Genomic DNA, 22,922 nt, shown 5'->3' on the forward strand with positions numbered 1-22,922 from the left:
TCTGGTGTGTACTGTTGTTCAAGGGTTCCGACATCTGACTCCACCGGTGCGGTCTCCTTTACCACTGTGGGAACTGAGCTTGGTGCTTTCAGTTCTCCAGAAACCTCCCTTTTTGAATATTCAGGAGATTCCTCTACTTACACTGTCCCAGGAGGTGGCTTTTTTGGTGGCTATCTGCTTGTAAGGTATCGAAACAGGCGGCATTATCTTGTCATACCCCTTACCTGGTAGTGCACAAAGATAAGGTGGTTCTTCGCCCATGTCCATTGTTCCTTCCTAAGGTAATCTCTGATTTCCATTTGACATTGTGTTGTCTTCCCTGTGTCCCAGACTCAAACATCCTAAGGAATTTGCGTTGCATACCCTGGATGTGGTTCGGACGATTCTGGTGTATCTGGCAGCTATCGAGTCTTTTCGGAGGTCAGACTCGCTGTTTGTGATCACAGACGGAGCAAAAAAAGGTCTGTCTGCTTCTTCTGCGACATTTCCAGATGAATCAGACAGACGATGCCTCAGGCCTTTTCGATCAGGGGTCAGGTTCCCCCTTTGCCACTTTACTTGGGCACTTAGTGCTTCTTGGGCTTTCCGTCACCAGGCATCATTGGTGCAGGTTTGCAAAGCGGCCACTTGATTGTCGGTGCACACTTTCAATAAATTCTATAACGTGGATGTGTTGCCATCTGTGGCTTAAATAAAACCGAAAGTTATCGCCCATTCATAGAAGGTTTTGCCTCAGGCAAAACAGGCTAACTGCTAACACAATAGACCTTAATAACCAAAATTTCCTTTTTCATATTTTGCCTTTTGCGCCTACAATCCTTTCGTCTCTTCACTTTTTTGATTCTCATCCATTCAGCAAAAATCTTGCTCCACTTGATATTTCTTTGAGAAGGCACCTTCCCCCCTTTTTCATTTCAAGTTACATTAAAAATGTAACCTCTATACTCCCAAAACTATGACATTTTTTCAATTATTTACATCCATTCACAAAAAACCTTGTTTGAGAAGCATCTTTTAAAATGTAATATACCAAAGGCACAAAAATACAAACCAAACAAACCATGCTACCCAACCTACCTACACCACCCAATATGATATTCTCACCATGTATATCATAACCAATGTCCACTTTTAGCTCCCTGACTGAGGACAAACAAAGTTTCAAAAACCCCCCCTCCATCAATACAACTACTATACACCTTTCTCAAACATGGGACTGCAGAACCTGGCCCCCACTTTGGGGAAACTCCTCTCCCACAGCCCCAAATCCCCCTCATTTTATCTGTTTTTTCCACCCCGATGTACAGTGCTTTGTGAAAGTATTCAGCCCCCTTGAACTTTTCGACTTTTTGCCACATTTCAGGTTTCAAACATAAAGATATAAAACTGTAATTTTTTGTGAAGAATCAACAACAAGTGGGACATCATGAAGTGGAACGAAATTTATTGGATATTTCAAACTTTTTTAACAAATAAAAAACTGAAAAATTGGGCGTGCAAAATTATTCAGCCCCCTTAAGTTAATACTTTGTAGCGCCACCTTTTGCTGCGATTACAGCTGTAAGTCGCTTGGGGTATGTCTCTATCAGTTTTGCACATCGAGAGACTGACATTTTTGCCCATTCCTCCTTGCAAAACAGCTCAAGCTCAGTGAGGTTGAATGGAGAGCGTTTGTAAACAGCAGTTTTCAGTTCTTTCCACAGATTCTCGATTGGATTCAGGTCTGGACTTTGACTTGGCCATTCTAACACCTGGATGTGTTTATTTGTGAACCATTCCATTGTAGATTTTGCTTTATGTTTTGGATCATTGTCTTGTTGGAAAACAAATCTCCGTCCCAGTCTCAGGTCTTTTGCAGACTCCATCAGGTTTTCTTCCAGAATGGTCCTGTATTTGGCTCCATCCATCTTCCCATCAATTTTAACCATCTTCTCTGTCCCTGCTGAAGAAAAGCAGGCCCAAACCATGATGCTGCCACCACCATGGTTGACAGTGGGGATGGTGTGTTCAGGGTGATGAGCTGTGTTGCTTTTACGCCAAACATAACATTTTGCATTGTTGCCAAAAAGTTTGATTTTAGTTTCATCTGACCAGAGCACCTTCTTCCACATGTTTGGTGTGTCTCCCAGGTGGCTTGTGGCAAACTTTAAATGACACTTTTTATGGATATCTTTAAGAAATGGCTTTCTTCTTGCCACTTTTCCATAAAGGCCAGATTTGTGCAGTATACGACTGATTGATGTCCTATGGACAGAGTCTCCCACCTCAGCTGTAGATCTCTGCAGTTCATCCAGTGTGATCATGGGCCTCTTGGCTGCATCTCTGATCAGTCTTCTCCTTGTATGAGCTGAACGTTTAGAGGGACGGCCAGGTCTTTGTAGATTTGCAGTGGTCTGATACTCCTTCCACTTCAATATTATCGCTTGCACAGTGCTCCTTGGGATGTTTGAAGCTTGGGAAATCTTTTTGTATCCAAATCCGGCTTTAAACTTCTCCAAAACAGTATCCCGGACCTGCCTGGTGTGTTCCTTGTTCTTCATGATGCTCTCTGCGCTTTAAACGGACCTCTGAGACTATCACAGAGCAGGTGCATTTATACAGAGACTTGATTACACACAGGTGGATTCTATTTATCATCATTAGTCATTTAGGTCAACATTGGATCATTCAGAGATCCTCACTGAACTTCTGGAGAGAGTTTGCTGCACTGAAAGTAAAGGGGCTAAATAATTTTGCACGCCCAATTTCAGTTTTTTATTTGTTAACAAAGATTGAAATATCTAATAAATTTTGTTCCACTTCATGATTGTGTCCCACTTGTTGTTGATTCTTCACATAATATTACAGTTTTATATCTTTGTTTGAAGCCTGAAATGTGGCAAAAGGTCGCAAAGTTCAAGGAGGCCGAACACTTTCGCAAGGCATTGTATACTGCTGTATCTCATATTATGTATACCAATATTGATGTATTGTATTTTTTACATATTGTTTAACAATGTGTCACTATCACTTACTGTCACTCATGTATTTTGTGCAATTCTTTGCACCACAAATAATTGTACTAAATTTCTTTTTTTTTGCCTGTATCATATAAATCCTTGCCCGATCCCTTTTCACACCCAGCACAGGTAACCCTGGTATTACCAAACCGGGGGTACCAGGAGAAAAGCGGAGGATGATACAATGTTATCCCTTCTGTGATCACCCCCCCCCCCCCGGGTGATCGTTCTCCATAATTGTGTCGGCGGCCTATTGCAGCAAATCAGCCTATTCTTACAAACACAGGGTGCGCGCACAGCTCCGGCTGACACACGCGCACTCCGCACACACACACACAGAAGTCGGACTGTTGACCTGCCATTACGTAGCGCATCTACTGCGCATGCGCAAGCCGCAATAAAAGGCCGGGGAATTGCAACAGGACGCCACTTCCCTCTGGACGAAAGAACGAGTCAGACCTCTGGACGCGCTGCTACTGGACCTTTTCCTTGGATCCTGCTTTCACAAACCTAACAGTGAGTTGGTTCAAATAAAGAATTCTGTATTATGACACCCCTTCTTTGAATAAACACATTGGCCTCCTGTTTTAAAATCTAATCTGTTTTATACTATCACATTAGGGGGAACCCGAACCTGACCGGGAATAACCCTCTTTTCTATTTTACAAAGCAAAGCTGCGAGTAAGTAATACATACTCAATATTACATATATAATTTTTTCCAACTATATAGATACTTTTTTAAATCAAGGAAATTAAAATCCATAACATCCTCACTGTATCATATACCCCAACAGCGGCAGCCCAATCAATTCCTAGTGTGAAAACAAATGATCTGAAGCAAGGTACCCAGGATCAGGCACATAAATACCCAAGTATGTATCAAAACCATGCAATGAAAGGGAATTTTTCCTATGGAATGCATAGGTTGACGTTCTATTTAATATACTTACAGATGTGGTGAACAAACCTTCCTTGATAAAGGCGCTATACCTGTAAGCCGAAACACGTAGGAATTTGGATATTCCTCTCTACAGACTCCAGGCTGAAATCTCCAGCGTGGACTAACAGAGAGACATATTCACATGTCACCATATCACTGTGTCACCTTTCTTAAACCTTTCTCACCATCACCAATGGGTCTATAACCCAGACACCAGACAGAGTGTCACTATGTTCTGTTTTACTTTATTTCATCTTATTTAATAAATTGTATAAGAAATTTTACAAACACTGTCTTACTTAGCCCATAAAGTCCCAATTTCCTTGGTCTGAGGCACCAAACCCCCTAAAAGACATTTATCAGGGATGATGGCTAAACCAATTATCTAGGTTTTGGGAATCACACCCTCTTTGCCATCTGTGGATGCTTCCTTTGGGTGCAAAATTTTGCATGCTGCTGTTAGAGAGTCTGTTCCCTCTTTGGGGGTGTATTGTTCAGGAGGGCTCCAGTTTTTTGTTGCGCTCCTGTTTGCCTGGTTGGCTATTGTGTTAGCCTTGGGATTTTTTGTTGCCGCACCCCTCACATTTGGCACTGCTTGGGGACGTTCCAATGGGTCAGAATCCTGGAGAGCTGCTTTTTACAAAACTGAAGACTTATAGCAGAGAGGGGGAGTATACCACCTAGGACTGCCCATAGCCATGTTTTTTTTTTCTACCTAGTGTCCTACTCGCTATATAACCCAATGGTTTGGAATCCTGGAGAGCTGTGTCCTTCAAAGAGCTCAGAGAAATGGATTTTACGGTAAGTCAAAAATCCCATTATTTCAGCCAAGCGTTGTGCTGTAATCTTATTTATTTTTGTTTATTTTTATGAAATACTTTCTATTACAAGATAAGTTAACCTTTCATAACATTTTGCATACTCAAATTCAGGGTGTAATATGTAGCATGTTATGAATGCAATGCCCCCCCCCCCCCCCTTTTAATTATTAAATTCATTTTTTTTTTTTTTTTACATATATACAAACAAAACAAAATAAAAATAAAGAAAACTCGTTCCAAAATGTAGCAAAAGGATATTGACGCTGCATCACATTTAATAGTTCAGTTAATTTCCCCACCGTAGACCCACCATAGATCACCAACACTATCGGAAAAGTCAGGAAGATCATCCTCACTAATGGGGGCTGCATATGGGGAGGGTAACCAAGAGAACCAAATCTTTTTAAATTTATTCAAACAACCCCTATGCTTATAAGTAAGCCGCTCTCTATCCAACACATAATTCACTGCCACGCACCATTAGACACAAGTGGCAAGGTTAGGAGATAGCAAACGTTGGCAGGAAATTTTCTGGGGAAAAATGGCCAGTCCCCTAGAAATATGGGTAATTTAGGGTAAGGAGTCAATTAAATTAAAAAAGTTCTGATAAAATTTGAAATCTACCTATTCAGTACCGAAATAATTTAGGACCGTGCAATAACATGAATTAACGTGACCAAATGTTCAGTACAGTGAGGGCAATTAGGTGAGGGTTGGTAACCCCAGGAAAACAAATTTTGAGGGGTATAATAGACACTATGAGTTATAAAAAGCTGCTTCAGGTTTTGAGAGGGGGAAAGCAAAACTTCTGAAAGGTGCTCCTACACAGCTGTCCACGGATTCTCATCGAGATCACCTATATCTTGACTCTAAAACTGTGTTCATTTAATCAAGGTTATAGAACTAACTGCCCTCAATAAAACTTTATATTGATCACAATTGAACCCTTTTTAGAATCAGAAGGTGTCACCACCATAGAGATATTTAAAAAATTAAAATGTATGGGATCCATCCAAGTCTGAAACTGTAGTGTGTGGTGAATTTGCAAATACTGGAAAAACACTCAATTCAACAAGTACTGCTCTACAACAAGGTCAAACGATAATATATTACCTCCATTATACAATTGATGGAGAGATACAAGACCAGATTGTTTCAGGCACTCAAAACCATTCATTTCTGGAAGATCAATATTATTCCAGATAGGCATATACTGTGTGTAGCTTTTATGACCAATAGTAGTCTCCCAGAAGTTTTGAATCAACAGAAAAGTTGGGGAAGAACAGTATGTCCATAAATGACCTGCCTCCAACAAGGAAAAAAGAGGGTCCTTAAACAAAAAGGTGAGAAACTCTCTAGATTGGATCATTAAAGTCAATTTCCACCTACCCTGCTATCTGTTGCATTTGAGATATAAATAAAAATATATAATTTAGCATTCATAACCACCAGCCCACCACCATCCTTAGTAAGCTGTAAAGCACTTAAACACATCATAGCATTTACATGCTTACATATAAGTTATGAAAATAACAAATTTGCCTGTCTAAATATGCGTTTGGTTATCCAGACTGGGGAATTATGTTACAGATAGGGGGACTTTTTTCCCCCCTTCTTCATTTCCAGATACAGAGCTTGCTAGACTCTGAGGAAAGCTGCTGCCAGTACACATTTTTTATCTTATATTGCCTATCGATGGACTTCTAATGCATGGACTCATGTATATTGATGTTTTTTGCTGACACAGCAAACACCTTTTGAGCCAGATACATTGTGCTGTTGATTGTTGCCAATAAACAGCTGTGGCATCCACACCATCTTTAGTAACCCTAAAAAAAAAATAAAAAAAAATATCCTAATTCTTTAAAGAGTGTTAAACAACACAGTACTTGTGCTGTGTCATTTACCCCTCTCTATGTTCTAAAAAAACCTGGTTGATCCTGCCAGTTCCTGTGTCTCCCTGTCTGTGCTGACCACGGTAATCATGGCTGCTGAGCCCTGATTACCGTGGTCAGTTTACGTGCCTCCATCATCCGCTGCTCTCCTCTATTCCCCCTCCCTCCCTGCCTGTCAGCTCGGGAGTCTGTAGTATTAACAGTAAATCATGTAATCCGCTGTGTTACAGGTTTACCACATGTGCAGAGTATGTCTTTGTGTAAAATGATTGCGATAAATACCTTGTTTGCAGCACCGCTTGGTGCTAACGTGACCTCCTGCTGCTCACCTTCTCTCCTCCCGGCTGACATCAGTGGGGGATCTTGGCTCCTCCCTCTGCGTTGTTCGAAGGGGGAAAGAGAGCTCCGACGGGTCATGTGAGCACCCAACGGTGCTGTAAATAAGGTATTAATCACAATAATTTTACACGAAGAAACACACTGCATATGATATAATCCTGTAACAGCGGATTACAGGATTACTTCGTTGACTTTACAACCACTTTAAATTGACCCTCCCCACCACTGACAATGATAATTTACACCAAGCAGCACTAACTTTGTGCATTTTTTGCAATAATGGCAGAATTTTTAGATTGATATTTTGCTACATTAACCACTTGCAGCCAGATCACGTACCTGGTACGTCATTTGACTTCAAGTGGCTGTTACCAGGATGATGCCTGGAGCTGATGGTCGGCTCTCTAGTAACTAGACACGTGCAATTTGTTTCGGATAAAATACAAATTTGGACACATTTGTGGTTATTCTGAGATTCTGATTTATCATAACCAACAGTAACCAATTTCATTGTTTGTATATGAACCAAACAATGCCGGCAATAGAAAATTCTGTAATAATTTAAAAAAATTAAAAAAAAATAAAAAAAATAAAAAAAAAAACGTCATGGTGCCCCCTTCCAAAATCCATACCTTAACATTTCAAATGTTATTCAAAAATGCTGATCTTGCTGTTTTGAATGTTTTCAAGTGCAAAAGAGGGATTTGGGGTCGTCTTGACCCCAGATCCCAACATAAAGAGTACCCGTCACATTCCAATTGCTGTCACAAGGATGTTTACATTTCTTGTGACAGCAATAAAAATTAAAGCAACAGTATAAAAATAAATAAAATAAAATTAATATTTGAAAAATAAAATTTAAAGTGCCCGGTCTCCTATACTAGCACGCAAAGGTGAACGCATGCGTCTGTCCCGCACGCATGCAAACAGCAATTGTCCCACACGTGTGGTATCGCCTCGAACGTCAGATCATGAGCAGTAATTCTAGCACTAGACCTTCTCTGTAGATAAAATGGTAACCTTTAAAGGCTTTTAAAGCATCCTCAATGGATAATACATTTTACTGGGTTTGTCACCAATGCTGGGGTGTGTGCAATTTTAAAGCATGATTGTTTGGTATCTATTTACTTGGCTTGACATCTTTTATTTTATTTTATTTTATTTTAAAAAATTGGGTTATGTATTGTGTTTTTTGGCATTAAAATTTTAAATTATATTTTTTCCCCAAAATTGCTTTTGAAAAATCGCTGTGCAAATACCATATGACATAAACAATTGCAAAACCCACCAATTTATTCTCTAGGGCCTCTGGTTTTAAAAAAAAAAAATATAATGTTTGATTGTTGTAAGTAATTTTTTAGCAAAAAAAAACCTGATTGTCACATATAAACAAAAAGTGCCAGAAAAAGCCTGGTCTCCAAATGGCTAAAGTGGTTGTAAAGTCAGCGTGGAGTGGAAGTGTCCCTTAAATCGGTTGTAATCCTAACAAAAAAAAAAAAATGTTCCTTTAAAAGCATAATATACAGCACAGTGCTTTTGCAGTATAATTTGTCCAATTCTATGCTGTAAAATACCTGGTTGATCCTAGCTGTTCCTGTGTCCCCCTCGGTATGCTGACTACGGTAATCATGGCTGCTTATCCATGATACCGTGGTCAGTTTACATGCCTTCGTCATCCCGCTGATCAGATATTTTACAGCAAAGAATGGGACAGATTACACTGCAGAAGCACTGTGCACACTTTGTGTTCACCTAAGGAGGACTATAGGTTCCTAGCCATGACATTATCTTCATGGAGTTTGCGTGTTCTCCCTGCACTTGTGTGGATTTCCTATACATACGTTAGTTTCCTCCCACACTCCAATGACATGCTGGTAGAAAAATTGGCTCCTGCCTCAATTGGCACTGGTATGATGTGTATGTACAATACAGTATATCTGTAAAACACTGTGTAAATTACCATATAAATACCTGTAATAAATAAAGTACATATTACAGTGTTACACACCCTCATTTCATTTCTTATGATTGTTTTTATCCACTGAATGTCCAGACTCTTGAATGGCACCAGTACCATCAGTGTATCTGGATTGTTGTCCAACACTGGGTCAGAAAAAGCAGATTCTGGGTAAAAGAAGCGTAAAGTTGTCTTGCTGCCAACGTCTTCCTCAAATTTGTGGACAGGGGCATTGTTCAGCCTGTAGAGGATTGTAACAGAGATCAAACAATCTTTCAGTGTATGTAAGCCACCTGGCCTTTTCTCAGCATACTTTTCTTAGCTGCTCTGTAAATACAGATGAAGACTGGTCTTTTACTATAAAGAATAACTATAAAGGTGTTTTTTTTTTCCATTTTAAAACATTTTAATCTGATGTTTATATAGATATATATATATATATATAGTTTAAAAAGTCTTTGTTGCATAAATAACCATTTAATAAAGCACACATGACACACTGGTGTCACAGATTTTGGTTATACTAAAGATGGCAATGCACTGTATGAATTTGCTCAGTGGGTATCCCTGTTTGACCCCTCCCATTCTCTATCCCTCAATTAAAAAAATCAAGGGAGCTAGGTGAAAAAGTTTTATCATCCAAACTGTGGCAGCATCCCACCAGATGCAGCTGCTGTCCAGGTAATTTGACAGCTGGCAAGGCTCAATAGCATAGATAGAGGAATCTGCTAGACCTGGGTTCATTCAGCCTGCAAGGCAGAATAAAAATATCTATATACGTAGGGCCAGCTTAAGGCTTTAACACTGCATCCAATTTGAATGACGTGAATGTGACCGGCTCTCGATTGAGCCGGTTCATACATGTCTGAGGCAGCTGCTTGCAGTTTCAAAAAGGGTCCTCTGCATTTTTGGGTCTGGTTCAGGTGCTAATTCAGGAAAAAATTTGCACCTAATTCACACCTAAACCAGTGAACAGGAACGCACTGGACCCCGGACGCAGCCGGACATATGTGAAACCAGCTTAAAGAGAGTATGCAGCAGAAGTTATTTTATTTCAGACTCTGCTTCTGATTGAAACCATATTGAAGCCACTGTGCTGGGCTTTGTAAACAACAAGGACTAACAGTTTCAACAGAGGAGTAAAGGCTCCTTCACACGGAGTGGTATCCGCTCTGTGAGCAGATCCCCTGTTGAATTGGAGCTGAACTGGACAGATGTCCGTTTTTTACATCTGTGCCTTTACAGCTTGTGTTCAGCAGACATGGGTGGCCAGATGTCAACGCAGTACTTTCACATTTTTTTCCGAACCTGGACAGACTCAGAAGTAAGCGGTTGTAAATAGACACATGTTCATTTACATACTTTCCCATCTCCATAGAGCTGACAGGTGGACCTGATTTGAAAGCCCTTGTGAAAGGGCCTTAAGGAAAGTATAGGTTTCCACATCTGACTACTGTTCAGTTCAGTTTACATCAGTTTACACTTTTTTTTGCTTTTTTTTTTTTTTAGTTGTTGAAAAACCTAACCATATGTGACAAAAATATAAAAAAAAAACAAATTGTTCCCTTCCTACAAATGGTTCCGTTTTAAAAAACGGACCTCAAGGGACACAGATGTAGGTGGATGTAAACAGATGATCATCAGTTTACATCCACAAGCCCAGAGGAATGAATTGCTGTCAATTTTCGTCTGAAAACAGCCTGTTGAAAAACTGATGAATAGAAATACCAGGTGGAAGGGCCCTAAAGGAAAGCATGCCACCAGCTGAGCTTTAAAATGCTAAATATTCCTATTCAAAATGTCATAATTACCTAACAAAAAAAAGGGAAAAAATGTATTTTATATATAATTCCTGACCATAATAAATATATATAATACACATAACAACACTAAATGTTAAAGGACTAACTGCATTGGATTGATTTACTAGAACTTGAGTGCAAAATCTGGTGCAACTGTGTATAATAGCCAATCAGCTTCTAACTTAAGCTTGTTCAAAAAAAAAAAAAAAAAACTGGACCCTAATTGGTTTCTTTGTAGAGCTGCACCAGATTTTACACTCTCCGGTTTTAGTACATGTCAGGGAAATGGCCGTGGAAGAACTGGCATTGCTGCCAATACTAGAAACCTGACCTTTTTCAAAGGTTCCGGACTGCCCGGATCGTCGCTAAATTAGATCTGCAGGGAGCCTATAACCTTGTTCGTATTCATGAGGGGGACAATTGTAAGGCGGCGTTCAGAACTCGATTTGGTCACTTTGAGTATTTATTCATGCCATTTGGATTGTGTAATGCCCCAGCCACGTTCCAACATCTGGTGAATGACATCTTCCGAAAATTCCTTGACAACTTTGTAATCGTTTATCTTGATGAGATCCTCATTTTTTCTGCCACTCTGGAACTCCAAACTCACATAAAGAAGGTGCTCACAACTCTAAAGCCTTGTACACACGCATCGATTATTGGCCAGGAATTTTTGGCCAACGTCCGATCGGCCGATTTTCGGCTTGTTAGTATGATGCTTTCGACAACCGACTCCGACTTTTCGGCCGAATAAAATCTAGTGTGCAGGCTATAAAATTTTTGTTGGCCATCAACACAATGGCCGATTTTCCGTCAGTCAGTACAGATTTCGGCAGACAAAAATCTGATGAGCAAGACTGGGCATGCTCAGAGAAGAAAAAACACACGGAAAGTAAACCAGCACATGACATCACTTCTGAAGTAGATTTTTGTTGGCCGAGAAAATTTGTGTGCAGTCTAGGCACATTCCAACCAACAAAACACAACTCTGGACAAAAGTCGGACAATCGGTCGGCCAATAATCGTTGCATGTGTACGAGGCATAAGGAAGCACGAACATTATGTTAAGGCAGAAAAAAATGATTTTGAGAAGATGTCTATCCAGTTTTTGGGGCTTACTATCTCCACAGATGGAGATAATATCGCAATGGACCCACAGAAAGTGAAGGCGATATATTGGAGTGGCCAGCTCCTTCGGACAAGAAAGGCATCCATTGGTTCATGGGCCTTGCCAGTTTTTACAGAAGATTTGTGAAAGGCTTCTCCGCCATCATCTCACATATCACCCAGTTGACTCTCCAGCAGGCTCGGTTCCAGTGGTCTCAAGAAGTTCAAGTAGCATTTGATAAATAAGGAATTTGTTTGTTTCTGCACCTGTACTACAGCACAAAGATCCGGCTTTGTCCTATGTGTTAGAGGCATGTTTTCACATTTGGGGATAAGTTATGGCTTTCTTCAGTGAATCTAAAGCTCTTGTGTCCTTCCCGGAAGCTTGGGTCAAAATTTATCGGCCCTTTTGAGATCAAAAGGGTGATAAACACTGTGGCCTTTGAGTTGACACTACCCAAGTCCTACAAGATCCACTCGGTTTTCCATGCTTCCTTGCTTAAACCGGCTGTACCGAGTCTTTTCCCCAGGAGAGAGGAGTTTCCCCCACCTCCAGTCTCGGTGGAAGATGAAATTGAGTATGCAGTAGAGACCATTATGGATTGCCGGAAAAGAGTAAGGCAGATTCAGTATCCCATCAAGTGGAAGGGGTATCCCTCCAAAGATAATTCTTGCGAGCCCGCAAATGATGTGCATGCTCCTAGGCTGGTGCAAGAATTCCACAAGTACCCAGAAAGGCTGGTCCGTTTGGGCATCCGGAGGCTGCCCATTGGGGGGGGGGGGCACTGTCAGTGAACTGGCCATGGAAGAACTGGCCTTCGGTGGCGCGAATCAGCGAATGTGTGTGCCCAATGGGGCACATATAACATGACAGATGGGGCCATTTGCTGGCCTATATAAGACTGCTGCTGATTCCATCAAATCGCTGGATTGTCATCAGCCTCCCAGCGTTCCTGAGCCTCTTTATACTTACCTTGGATTTCCTGTTGTAACCCGGCTTGCTCCTGACCGGTCTGATCTCCTTCTCCTGGCGTTGACATCTGACTTGCTCTATCAACCTGGCTCCTGTTAGATCACCTGTGTATGAACTCGGCTTGCTTTATGAACCTTGTGGTTACTACCTGCCTGCCTTCCTGTTTTGACCTTGGCTAAGTTCCTTTTTCCTCTACCTGCCTTTGCCCCCTGGACGGACTACCCATGTTTGACCCTCAGCCTGGTCTCTACTCCTGTTTCCTGTGTGCACAAGTTTGCCAAGTACAACTGGAGTTTCACGAGAGACATCTGCCTTGCTGTCTATCTTGTCATCTCCAGCATCCACCAGGTGATCAACGGCCTAGCTCTGCAGTACCCTATTGGCAACCTGTACTTCTTTGGGCACTACACCTCCTGTACTACCTTCAGGAACGTGCCCCACTTAGCCACAAGGGGAGCCCTCTCCGCACCTTGGCCCCGGATCAGGTACGTGACAACATCTCTTCCATTGTGTTTTCAGTACCTAGTTTGAGCCTTTTTTTTGTAGTTTTTGCTGGAAAATTATTTTTCATTTGTTTTTCTTTTTTTTTTTTTTTTTTTTTCTTGCTATTACTTATTTGCACAATTGTATTTGATGTGTGTATATCAGACAACAATGTAAAACTTCTGTTGTGTAGTTGGTATACTTATTCTTTTGCCATTAGATGAGTGCAGCGTTTATTGAAATTGATGGAGAAATATAAACTTAACAAAAATGTAATTCTGGAAAAAAGGGGGAAGGTGCTTGGCGCTGCCACTAAATAGATGTAAATACGTGCATGTGTGCAAAACCACAATGAGGGTGGTGAATATAAATAATAAGGTGCTGGTGGCAATAAGCAAAATATGCAAATAGTAAAGTGCTAAAGGCAATAAATAAATAAATACAAAAAAATGTACAATCAATGCATAATAAAATCCTATACAAATATGTTGAATATATTAAATAAAGTACAACAGATGTCCCATAATTGATAATAAAGTAAGGTGCAACAGTGATAAGTGCAATGGCAAATAAAAGTGGCTAAGTGCACTAAATAAAAGTGATAGTGCTCCTTTGTAAAAAAGGAGGAGGGGTTGAAAGTGTCTCCAAAGAAGGCAAAAAGAAGCGCCAGTGCTGAGAATAAATCACATAAGGTGATCTGTGATCAAAAAGTACACAGAGCAATAAGTGCGTAAGGAAGGGAATATTGGACAAAGTAAGAAAAAATAATAATAGTAAAGTGAAGTAAACAGTATTGATATGGTAAGCAGGTAAAAACCAATGACACTTTATAAATGGATGAGTGCCCTGTATAGGGAAAAGGTGACTGAGCAGGTGAGTCCGTGTGGAATCAAAAAGTTCATAATCTGAAGAAAATGACAATCATCCGATAACGGGCCATGATGGTTTAAAGTGGGGCTCCTGTATACGGTGACGCTTGCAGGTGAATCCTTGTGTTCCCCCAATGAATTGCGCACTCACCAGATAAAGGTACCCCTACAGGGGTGACAAGCGTTGAATATCAAAGGCAGGTGATCACAATAGCCTCAGTAGGGAGTATGCACCGTCTCCAGAGTCCCATTAACCCTCATGGCATGTAGCGGTCATGTATACATTAGGAGGTCCGGATCATGAATAGGTAGGAAAAGGCTTACAATAGTGAAGTATTGTATGATAAGTCTTTTATGTGAAGTTGAAAAGTTACTCACAATTTAGCGGTGAAACATAAGCAGTTCAAATACAGATGGTTCAGTACCGTAATGCTCCTCCAAAAAATGGCCTGTGCCCTCCCAGTCCTCTGACTCTGAGCCCAAATTGGTTGCCACGGACGATGGCCCCCCTGGAGGGTCCCGGTCCTCCGCTTATGAGGAGGAGGAGGAATCTTCCTCCTCGGTATCGCGGGACCGCGCTGCGATGGATGCTCTCATTAGCGCCATAAAAGAAACTCTCAATCTTGACTATATGAACCATCTCAGTCAAGTAAGCGGTCCGCTTTCGGGTTCCGAAGACCCCAGAAGTCAGGTTAGGTTTTTCCCTGCCCAGAGGAATTTAACGAGATTGTGAATGACCAGTGGCGGCGCATCAAGCATATGTTGGTGGTGCCTAAACGTTTTTCCCTCCGCTATCCATTTTTGGAGGCTGTGGACAAGTGTTGGACGGTGCCCCTTAAAGTGGTTCACACTGTGTCTTGGCTGAATAAGTCCACCTTGATGCCAGTTGAGGATTCCCCGGTGTTCAGAGATCCGGCGGATAGGCGTGTGGAGGCGCTTACCCGCCAAATTTATCTGGTGGCGGGTTCCCTGTTAAAAACTGTGTTTGCCTCGGAGATGGCCTCTCAGGCTCTCACGGCATGGTCCAAGGTGCTTCGCAGCACTCTGGTGGCGGAGTCGGCCTCTCCGACTGCCCTTGCCATGGTTGATCAAATCACCCAGACTGGGATGTACTTCCCAGACGCGGCCTTGGACGAGGCTCCGTTAGTTGCCCGGTTGTCCGCAGTCAGGGTAGCGATCTGCCTCATTACCTGTTTAAAAAGCTGGTCGGCTGACCACGCTGCCAAAAAAACGGTGTCTGAGGTCCCCTATGGGGGGAGTCGTCTTTTTGGGGATACTCTGGATGAATGATTAAGGGGCTCACGGGTGGTAAGAGTACTCTGTTGCCCCAGGTCACTAAGGGTAAGCCCTCCCGCACACGGCGGGTGCCCTTTTTCAAGACTCAGCGCAGTTCCTTTCGTGCCTTTGGGGCGCAGGCTAAGGGTAGACCCTTCCGGTGGCCACAAGAAACCGTGGTCAGGTAAGCCAAAAGCCGGTCAGTCTGGCTCGGCGGCCCAGTCTACCTCTTCCTGAAGGGACACCTCACCGGTTGTCGGGGTGGGGGGATGTCTGCGTTATTTTCAGGAACCCTGGTTATCCAGCATTCAGGACAGGTGGGTTCACGAGATGATTCATTCAGGGTACAAGATCGAGTTTCTATCTCGCCCCGCAGACAGGTTCTTCCCGTCCAATCCCCAGCTGCCCCCCGATCGTCTCAGGGATCTCATGGGGGCAGTGCACGATCTGCTTGCCCAAGAAGTCATTGTACCCGTTCCTTCACGGGACAGGTTTTACTCCAACCTGTCCAACGGTGCCCAGAAAGGAAGGCTAGGGGCGTCCGATTCTGGACTTGCAGTCTCTGAACCACTTTGTACTGGTACAGAAGTTCAGGATGGAATCCATCCGGTCAGTGGGGGCGTCATTGAGGCCCGGGGACTTCCTGGCTTCCATCGACTTGAAGGATGCGTATCTGCACATCCCTATTTTCGAGGGTCATCAGAGATATCTCCGCTTCATGGTGGCTGCGGAGCACTACCAGTTTGTGGCGTTACCTTTCGATCTCACTTCGGCTCCCAGGGTTTTTACCAAGGTGTTAGCTCCGATTCTAGCTTTTCTGCGTTTAAGGGACATTGCGGTCCTCGGTTACCTGGACGACCTTTTGTTAAGGTCGAGCTCCTGTGGGACCTTAGCGAACGATCTGGCCGTGACGGTTCAGACACTCCAGAAGTTCGGGTGGACCATCAATTTTTAGAAGTCTGCACCGACTCATTCAACTCGTCTTCAGTACTAGGGGATGGTCCTGGACTCTGCTCAGGCTCGAGTCTTTCTTCCGGAGGGCAAACTCGGGACTCTGCGGGACGAGATCAGGTCTCTCAGGGACAACGGTCTCTCCTCCTTGCGGGCTCTGGGTCTGATGGTTGCGGCTTTCGAAGCAGTCCCGTTTGCTCAATTTCACACCAGGACTCTGCAAGCGGAGATGCTGGACAGGTGGGACAGGAAGCCTCAGTCCTTGGACAGGAGGATTTCTCTGAGTCGTCCGGTTCGATCGGATCTCTTGTGGTGGCTCCGGTCGCGGTCCAGACCTTCCGGCCTCTGCTGTGGATGATTCTCACCACGGATGCCAGCCTGTCGGACTGGGGAGGTGTTCTGGGCGCGCTTTGTGCCTAGGGGACGTGGTCGGCGGTGGAGACTTCATTGCCGATAAACGTCTTGGAGCGCCAAGTGATCAAGCTTTGTCTGTTCCGTTGGTCGTCCCCGCTTCAAGGGTGTCTGGTCCGTGTACAGACGGACAATGCCACGGCTGTGGCATATATCAATCACCAAGGGAACACCAAGATTGCCCGGGTGGCCAAAGAAGTGGCCGAGATCCTGTCTTGGGCCGAATCACACATTCCAGCGATCTCGTCTTTTTACATTCCGGGTGGGGAAAACTGGCAGGCGGACTATCTGAGGGGGGAATGGTCCCTGCATCCGGTGGTATTTCACTTCCTATGCGCCCAGTGGGGGGACTCCAGACATGGATCTGTTCGTGTCCCATCTCAACAAAAATGTGGAAAGATTTGTGACCAGAACTCGCGATCCTCTGGCGGACGGTAGTGCCTTGGCACCAGTATCAGCTGCTGTATGCCTTTCCTCCGATTCAACTGTTGTCCAGGTTCCTCCGCAGGTTGGCATCGGAATAGATGTCAGTCATTCTGGCCACGGCGGTCCTGGTACACGGACATCAATCAGATGGTCGTCGAACCTCCGTGGCGGCTTCTGCTGCGAGAGGATCTTCTGTCTCAGGGACCGATCTTCCATCCTGCTTTACAGTCTCTGGCTTTAATGGCGTGGCTGTTGAAAGCCAGGTCTTGTGGGATAGAGGTCTTCCACAGGTGGTCATTCCTACCTTTTTAAAGGCTCTTAAAGCTACCTCTAGAAAGATTTACCATCGCACCTGGTGGCGAAGGTCTTGGCCTTCCTACAGAAGGGCGTGGATCAGCGTTTTGGCGCTGACCACAGTCAAGAGTCAGTTGTCGGCCTTGGCCATATTTTTTCAACGTCTTTTGGCGTCGCATTCCTTGGTCCACACTTTCATACTAGGGGTGCGGCATTTGGCTCCCCGGAGGAGAGCTCCCTTGCCTTCCTGGGATCTGAATTTGGTTTTGTCTGTGTTAAAACGACCTCCCTTCGAGAACATCAGAGAGATTCCTCTACCGGTGTTGTCCCAGAAAGTTGCTTTTCTGGTGGCCATCACGTCGGCTCGTAGAGTGTCTGAGTTGGCGGCCTTGTCTTGCCGTTCTCCTTATCTGGTGCTTCATAGCGATAAGGTGGTTCTGCGACCCAATCGGTCTTTTCTTCCCAAGGTGGTTTCTTCGTTCCACCTCAATGAAGATATCGTGTTGACTTCGCTCTGTGTGCGGCCTAGGCATCCCAAGGAACTTGCCATGCATTCCCTAGATGTGGTCCGGGCGGTTAAAGTTTACCTGTCCGCCACGGAGTCTGTTCGGCAGTCTGATTCTCTCTTTGTTCTTCCTGAGGGACCTCGGAAGGGATCGGCCACCTCCGCGGCAACCATTTCTAAGTGGATCAGACAGACGATTGTTCAGGTCTATTCTATTAAGGGTCAGATTCCTCCTTTTCCGGTAAAGGCCCATTTTACCCGAGCCGTCAGCGCCTCTTGGGCTTTTCGCCATCAGGCTTCTGTGGCTTAGGTGTGCAAGGCGGCGACTTGGTCGTCCGTGCACACTTTCACAAAATTCTACAAAATTGATGTTTTTGCGTCTTTGGATGCCTCCTTTGGCTGCAAAGTTTTGAGTGCGGCAGTTGTTTGAGGAGACATCTTTTTTCTGTCCCTTTTTCTTGGGGTGTTTTTTTGTTTTTTCTGGGTTTGTTCCAGTTTTTTGTGGGCTCAGGTTGTTGCTGGCCCGACTATTTGCGTTACCTTCTGAGTTGGTTGCATTTTTTTCCCACCTCTCATACCTGCACTGCTTTGGGACATCCCATTAGTGAAGGCTAATACCATCGGGCAGCGACTGTCAGAGGACTTAAGAGAAAATAGAATTTTTGTAAGAACTTACCGTAAAATTCTTTTCTCTGAGTCCTCTTGACAGTCGCCGCCCCCACCCCTCTGTTTTTTGGATCTGGGGGTTGTTGCCTTCCGGTACTGCTTTCTACAAACTGAGATCATATCGGATTGGGTTCAGGATAATGGCTGAGGGATGGCCCCCTAGTGGGGTGCCGAGGTATAAAAAGTTTTTTTGTATTAACCTAATAATAATCTGCCTAGCCTTGCTCCGGCAGAGGATGCCATTACCCATTAGTGAAGGCTAATACCATCGGGCAGTGACTGTCAGAGGACTCAGAGAAAATAATTTTATGGTAAGTACTTACAAAAATTATATTTTTTGGAACCCAGAGATGGGCGGGTATCTCCCAATGAATAACAGACCTATCTAATGACTGATACAGGAATGTGCCCTACTTTACAGTAGATGCTCTTTACCATGGAGGAGAGGATTGTGCCCACTTGAAGGGACAATTTCAGAAACAAGCAGGATTAGTTACGGTATGCTCGCTCTGGCTGGCTCTGATGCTGCCCTCTTCTCCCTGAAACTTCGGTCTGTGAGCAGTCCCTCAGTGTTGTCGTGTGTAATGCAGAGATAATATACATAGTACTTGGTGGTGGGGAGAGTGCCACCGCAGCTGTGAGAAAAGCCTAATAGCTTAATGTGTTTGAGAATAAACACTTAAAAGAGAAGTGGGGTATTTAAAAAAAAAAAAAAACAAACATACATACTCACCTAGGTGGATGAAGTATCAGTCCGATGCTGCATCGGTCTACTCCCAAGTGATCAAAGTTCATCTTCAGAGAGCCGGTGATAGTCAGTCATGGGCTTTCTGCTCTGCCCCTCCAGCGCTCACTGGAGAGCCAGGCTGTGGAGGGGATGAGAGCGGCAGGCAGGCTCTTAGTGGTGCGCTGAGAGGCTGAGCAAGCTGCCGCTCGGGCATGTGGTGGATCCCAACAATGAAGTTGGGATTCCACCATCACCTGGACCGGCTAAATTATGTCAGCCAACAGCGGATTTTAGCCTTCTGTCGGCTGAATCTGGGTCACAGGAGTGCAAAACTAAGTGCACTCCTATGGCCCAGAAGGGAAGTATGGTTCACAGAGCTTCTCCTTTAAATTCACACTAAACTCTGGGTAAAAAGAAATTATATTTAAGCATGTGTTCTTAACTCACAAAATGTACCTTCTATTGCTCTTAGCCTCCTTCAAATCCCTTTTCTATTCTTGCTGCTGTGACCCGCATTCCTGTTAGAGGGTGGCTATTTTTATTCTTCATGGGCCCAATGTATGTAGAAATGAAGCCACCCTCTCCTGCTTGCTCCAGAGATAGAGTAGGGACTATAGACTATGCAAAGTGTACTGTACATGGCCCCAAGTAGGGTTCACTACTCATTTGAAAGTGAGAGGGAAAAAGAGAGATTTGGGAGCTTACAGAGGACATTACAAGGAAGTAGAAAAACACAGTAAGAAACAATGTAATCAAAAACAGATTACAGGGCCATTTTAATGATATTTGTTATTTATAGTGAGGGGATTATGTTGTATAGCATGCCATGATCTTTTTTTCAGGTAAAAATACCCTTTAAAAAAGTATACACTCTGGGGAGCCCACAGGGGGGTCTCTGGTGGGGAGAGCATACAGTCTGGAGTTTAAAATGACACTAAACTCAAGTTTAATTAAAAAAAAAAAAACCCATTCAATTATAGATTATAGATTTGTAACCTAAAAAAAGTACCTTCTATTGCTTTCATCCTCCTCCAAATGTCAACATTTTTCTGCTGATGTGACCTGACTTCCTCATAGAGGGTGGCTATGTTTGTTCTCTGTGGTGTCACTGTATGAAGGAATGTAGCAACCTTCACTTTCTGACTCCTGAGATGGACTATGGGCTATGCCGCAGGGATCTCCAAACTACAACCCTCCAGCTGTTGTGGAACTACACGTCCCATGAGGCACTGTAAAACTCTGACAGCCACAGACATGACTAGGCATGATGGGAATGGTAGTTCCCGAACAACTGGAGGGCCATAGTTTGGAGACGCCTGTAAAGTATGCATAGAACAGTGCACATGACCGTAACTAACGTGCATTGCTTGTTCCAAACAAACTGAAATGAGAGGGAAAAGGAGAGCTTTGGGAGCTCATAGAGTACTTTATAAGGAGGCAGAAAAACGCAATTTGAAACAATGTCATGAAAAAAAGGTTACATGGCCATTTATTAGTGGATATGTATGGAGAGCTTTTAGAGAATAAGGATAATGATTAGTGTCACTTTAAGCAGCACAAAATTTTTTTTTATAAAATCAAATACATTTTCTGGTTTCCTCACCTAATCACTATGTCATACTTATTAATAATTTCACCCAGAGAGCTGTTCTTCATCCGGTATCCACTCCCAACCACAATGCAACGCTTACACTGCAACCTGTTAGACAGAGGGAATAAATAACATTACTGTACTGTCATAGAGACATGAGGCCTTCTTTTATTGAATGTTTACAGATTGTCCACATTGCCCAAAAGAAACCTTTCCTTATCTCTTATTAGGCCCTGGTCACACCTGAGCGATTTTCAGCTTGAATCTTGTAGCTCGAATACACTCAACAAATAAAATCCTAGTCATTTCAATTGCCCTTGTTCACATTTGAGAGTTTTGTCGCTTGTAGCAAAAAAACACATGAGCTTCTTTTAGGCAGATTGAAGACAGATTGGCCCAATCATCTTCAATGGGAACACCTGAAAAAGGATTACTAGCGTTTTGTTGCATATTTTCTGGCAAAGCAGTTCTCTGCCCCTATTCTCCACCCTCTAGTACTTTCCATTAGCTAAAATAAAAACACCTAAATCTTAAATACGCATGTGAAATGATTGTACACTCGTAATACGCTTGCAAAACTCTTAAATAAAAGCGCCTAAAATCACTTTGCTCAGATGTGAATGGGGCCTGTTCTCTGTTATCTTTTTCAATCAGGCTGGAGAGGCTGCAGTTCAGCTAAACGATAACTCCACTTTCAAGGGGAAAAAAATATAGCAAAAAAAAAGTATAGCATATACAATTGCCACACAAGCAGAATTGTAATTTAGTGTTATTAACAAATTACTTTTTGTTTTCAATCTGCAACAATGTAATTTTCTGTAAAATTCAATTGGCAACCTGGGGGCATGAACGCTACCAAAAATGTAATTTGCTGCTTGTGTGATTGGCTTATTGATTTCCACAGCAGTCTGCACTAAGAAACAATTTTATGCATCCTTTGCCAAGAAAATTTCAGTCTTGGTGAGATACTCCCCAAGGGCTAAAGAAGAATTCCAGTCACCGCCCCGCCTATCCACCTATCCACCTTGTCCATTCACAGGACACTTTGCATTAATTCCGAAATTCTGAATGGCATGCGTGCAAGGCAACCAACTTCCTGTGTTCACCATAAAGCAGGCCAGCAATTCAGCACAGGACCCATAAGCAAGCGGTGATCACTGGAGTAGTGGTATCTACTTCAGCGATTCAAGGAGCATCAGGCAGGTGGCAGCCAAGAACATCAACAAACAGCTTTTTCTCCAGAGCACAAACAGGCAGGAATTTACCTCAACATTTTTTTTTTTTAAATCCCTGAGAAAAAAAGGATTGCTTCTTTTTCTCAACAAAAGTGGAGTCACTCTTTAAGCAATAGGTAAAATTAACCATTATTTTAAAGATAAATTACCTTTCAATCTCTTGTGGAATGTGGAAATCATTTGCAACAGCCAGCACCTGCATTATTGTGTCCTCTGAAATGAATTTGTTAATTTAGTTATTCATCTGAATTTTCATCTTATTTTTGTGTATGCTTATATAATTGTTTAAACCATGTATATCCAAAAAGTGTAAGTAAAACCAAAACCAAAAACTTAATATTCTGCAGCTTACCAATCCTTCATTAGCACTGCTTTAGTTTTCTTTTTTCCCTTTATTTTCACTTGTGATCCCATGAATTACACACTCCTATTCCTAGATGGCTATGTTCACTCCTCTACTGTATCTATAGAGGAAACCATGGTTGCCACCTAGATTGAATTTCAAACATTTATGCACGTTTTCATCTCCATTACATGGAGGATGATGGGATCAGTAATTTACATGAACAAAACATACTTTTTCAGCTTTCAGGTCAGCTCTGAGGAAGTGACTAGGATGCTGCCTTTCTGGCAAGGTCAACAGGTATATTTTGT

At 43.0% G+C, this 22,922-nt stretch overlaps 1 protein-coding gene across 1 annotated transcript in view; it reads right to left on the reverse strand.

The window, feature by feature from the left end:
* LOC309568856 (CMP-N-acetylneuraminate-beta-galactosamide-alpha-2,3-sialyltransferase 4-like) overlaps nt 1-22,922 on the reverse strand; it is a gene marked incomplete at both ends in the record, with an annotated part of 117,557 nt that overhangs the window by 36,564 nt on the left and 58,071 nt on the right. The window contains 3 exons of the mRNA XM_082274641.1: nt 9,005-9,194; nt 21,046-21,141; nt 22,418-22,481. Coding sequence (XP_082130767.1) covers nt 9,005-9,194; nt 21,046-21,141; nt 22,418-22,481 — 350 coding nt within the window. The remainder of the gene's footprint in view (nt 1-9,004; nt 9,195-21,045; nt 21,142-22,417; nt 22,482-22,922) is intronic.

This window comes from Pelophylax lessonae, assembly GCF_965119305.1.
Source record: "Pelophylax lessonae genome assembly, chromosome: 12".
In the NCBI taxonomy this organism is placed as follows: Eukaryota; Metazoa; Chordata; class Amphibia; order Anura; family Ranidae; genus Pelophylax; species Pelophylax lessonae.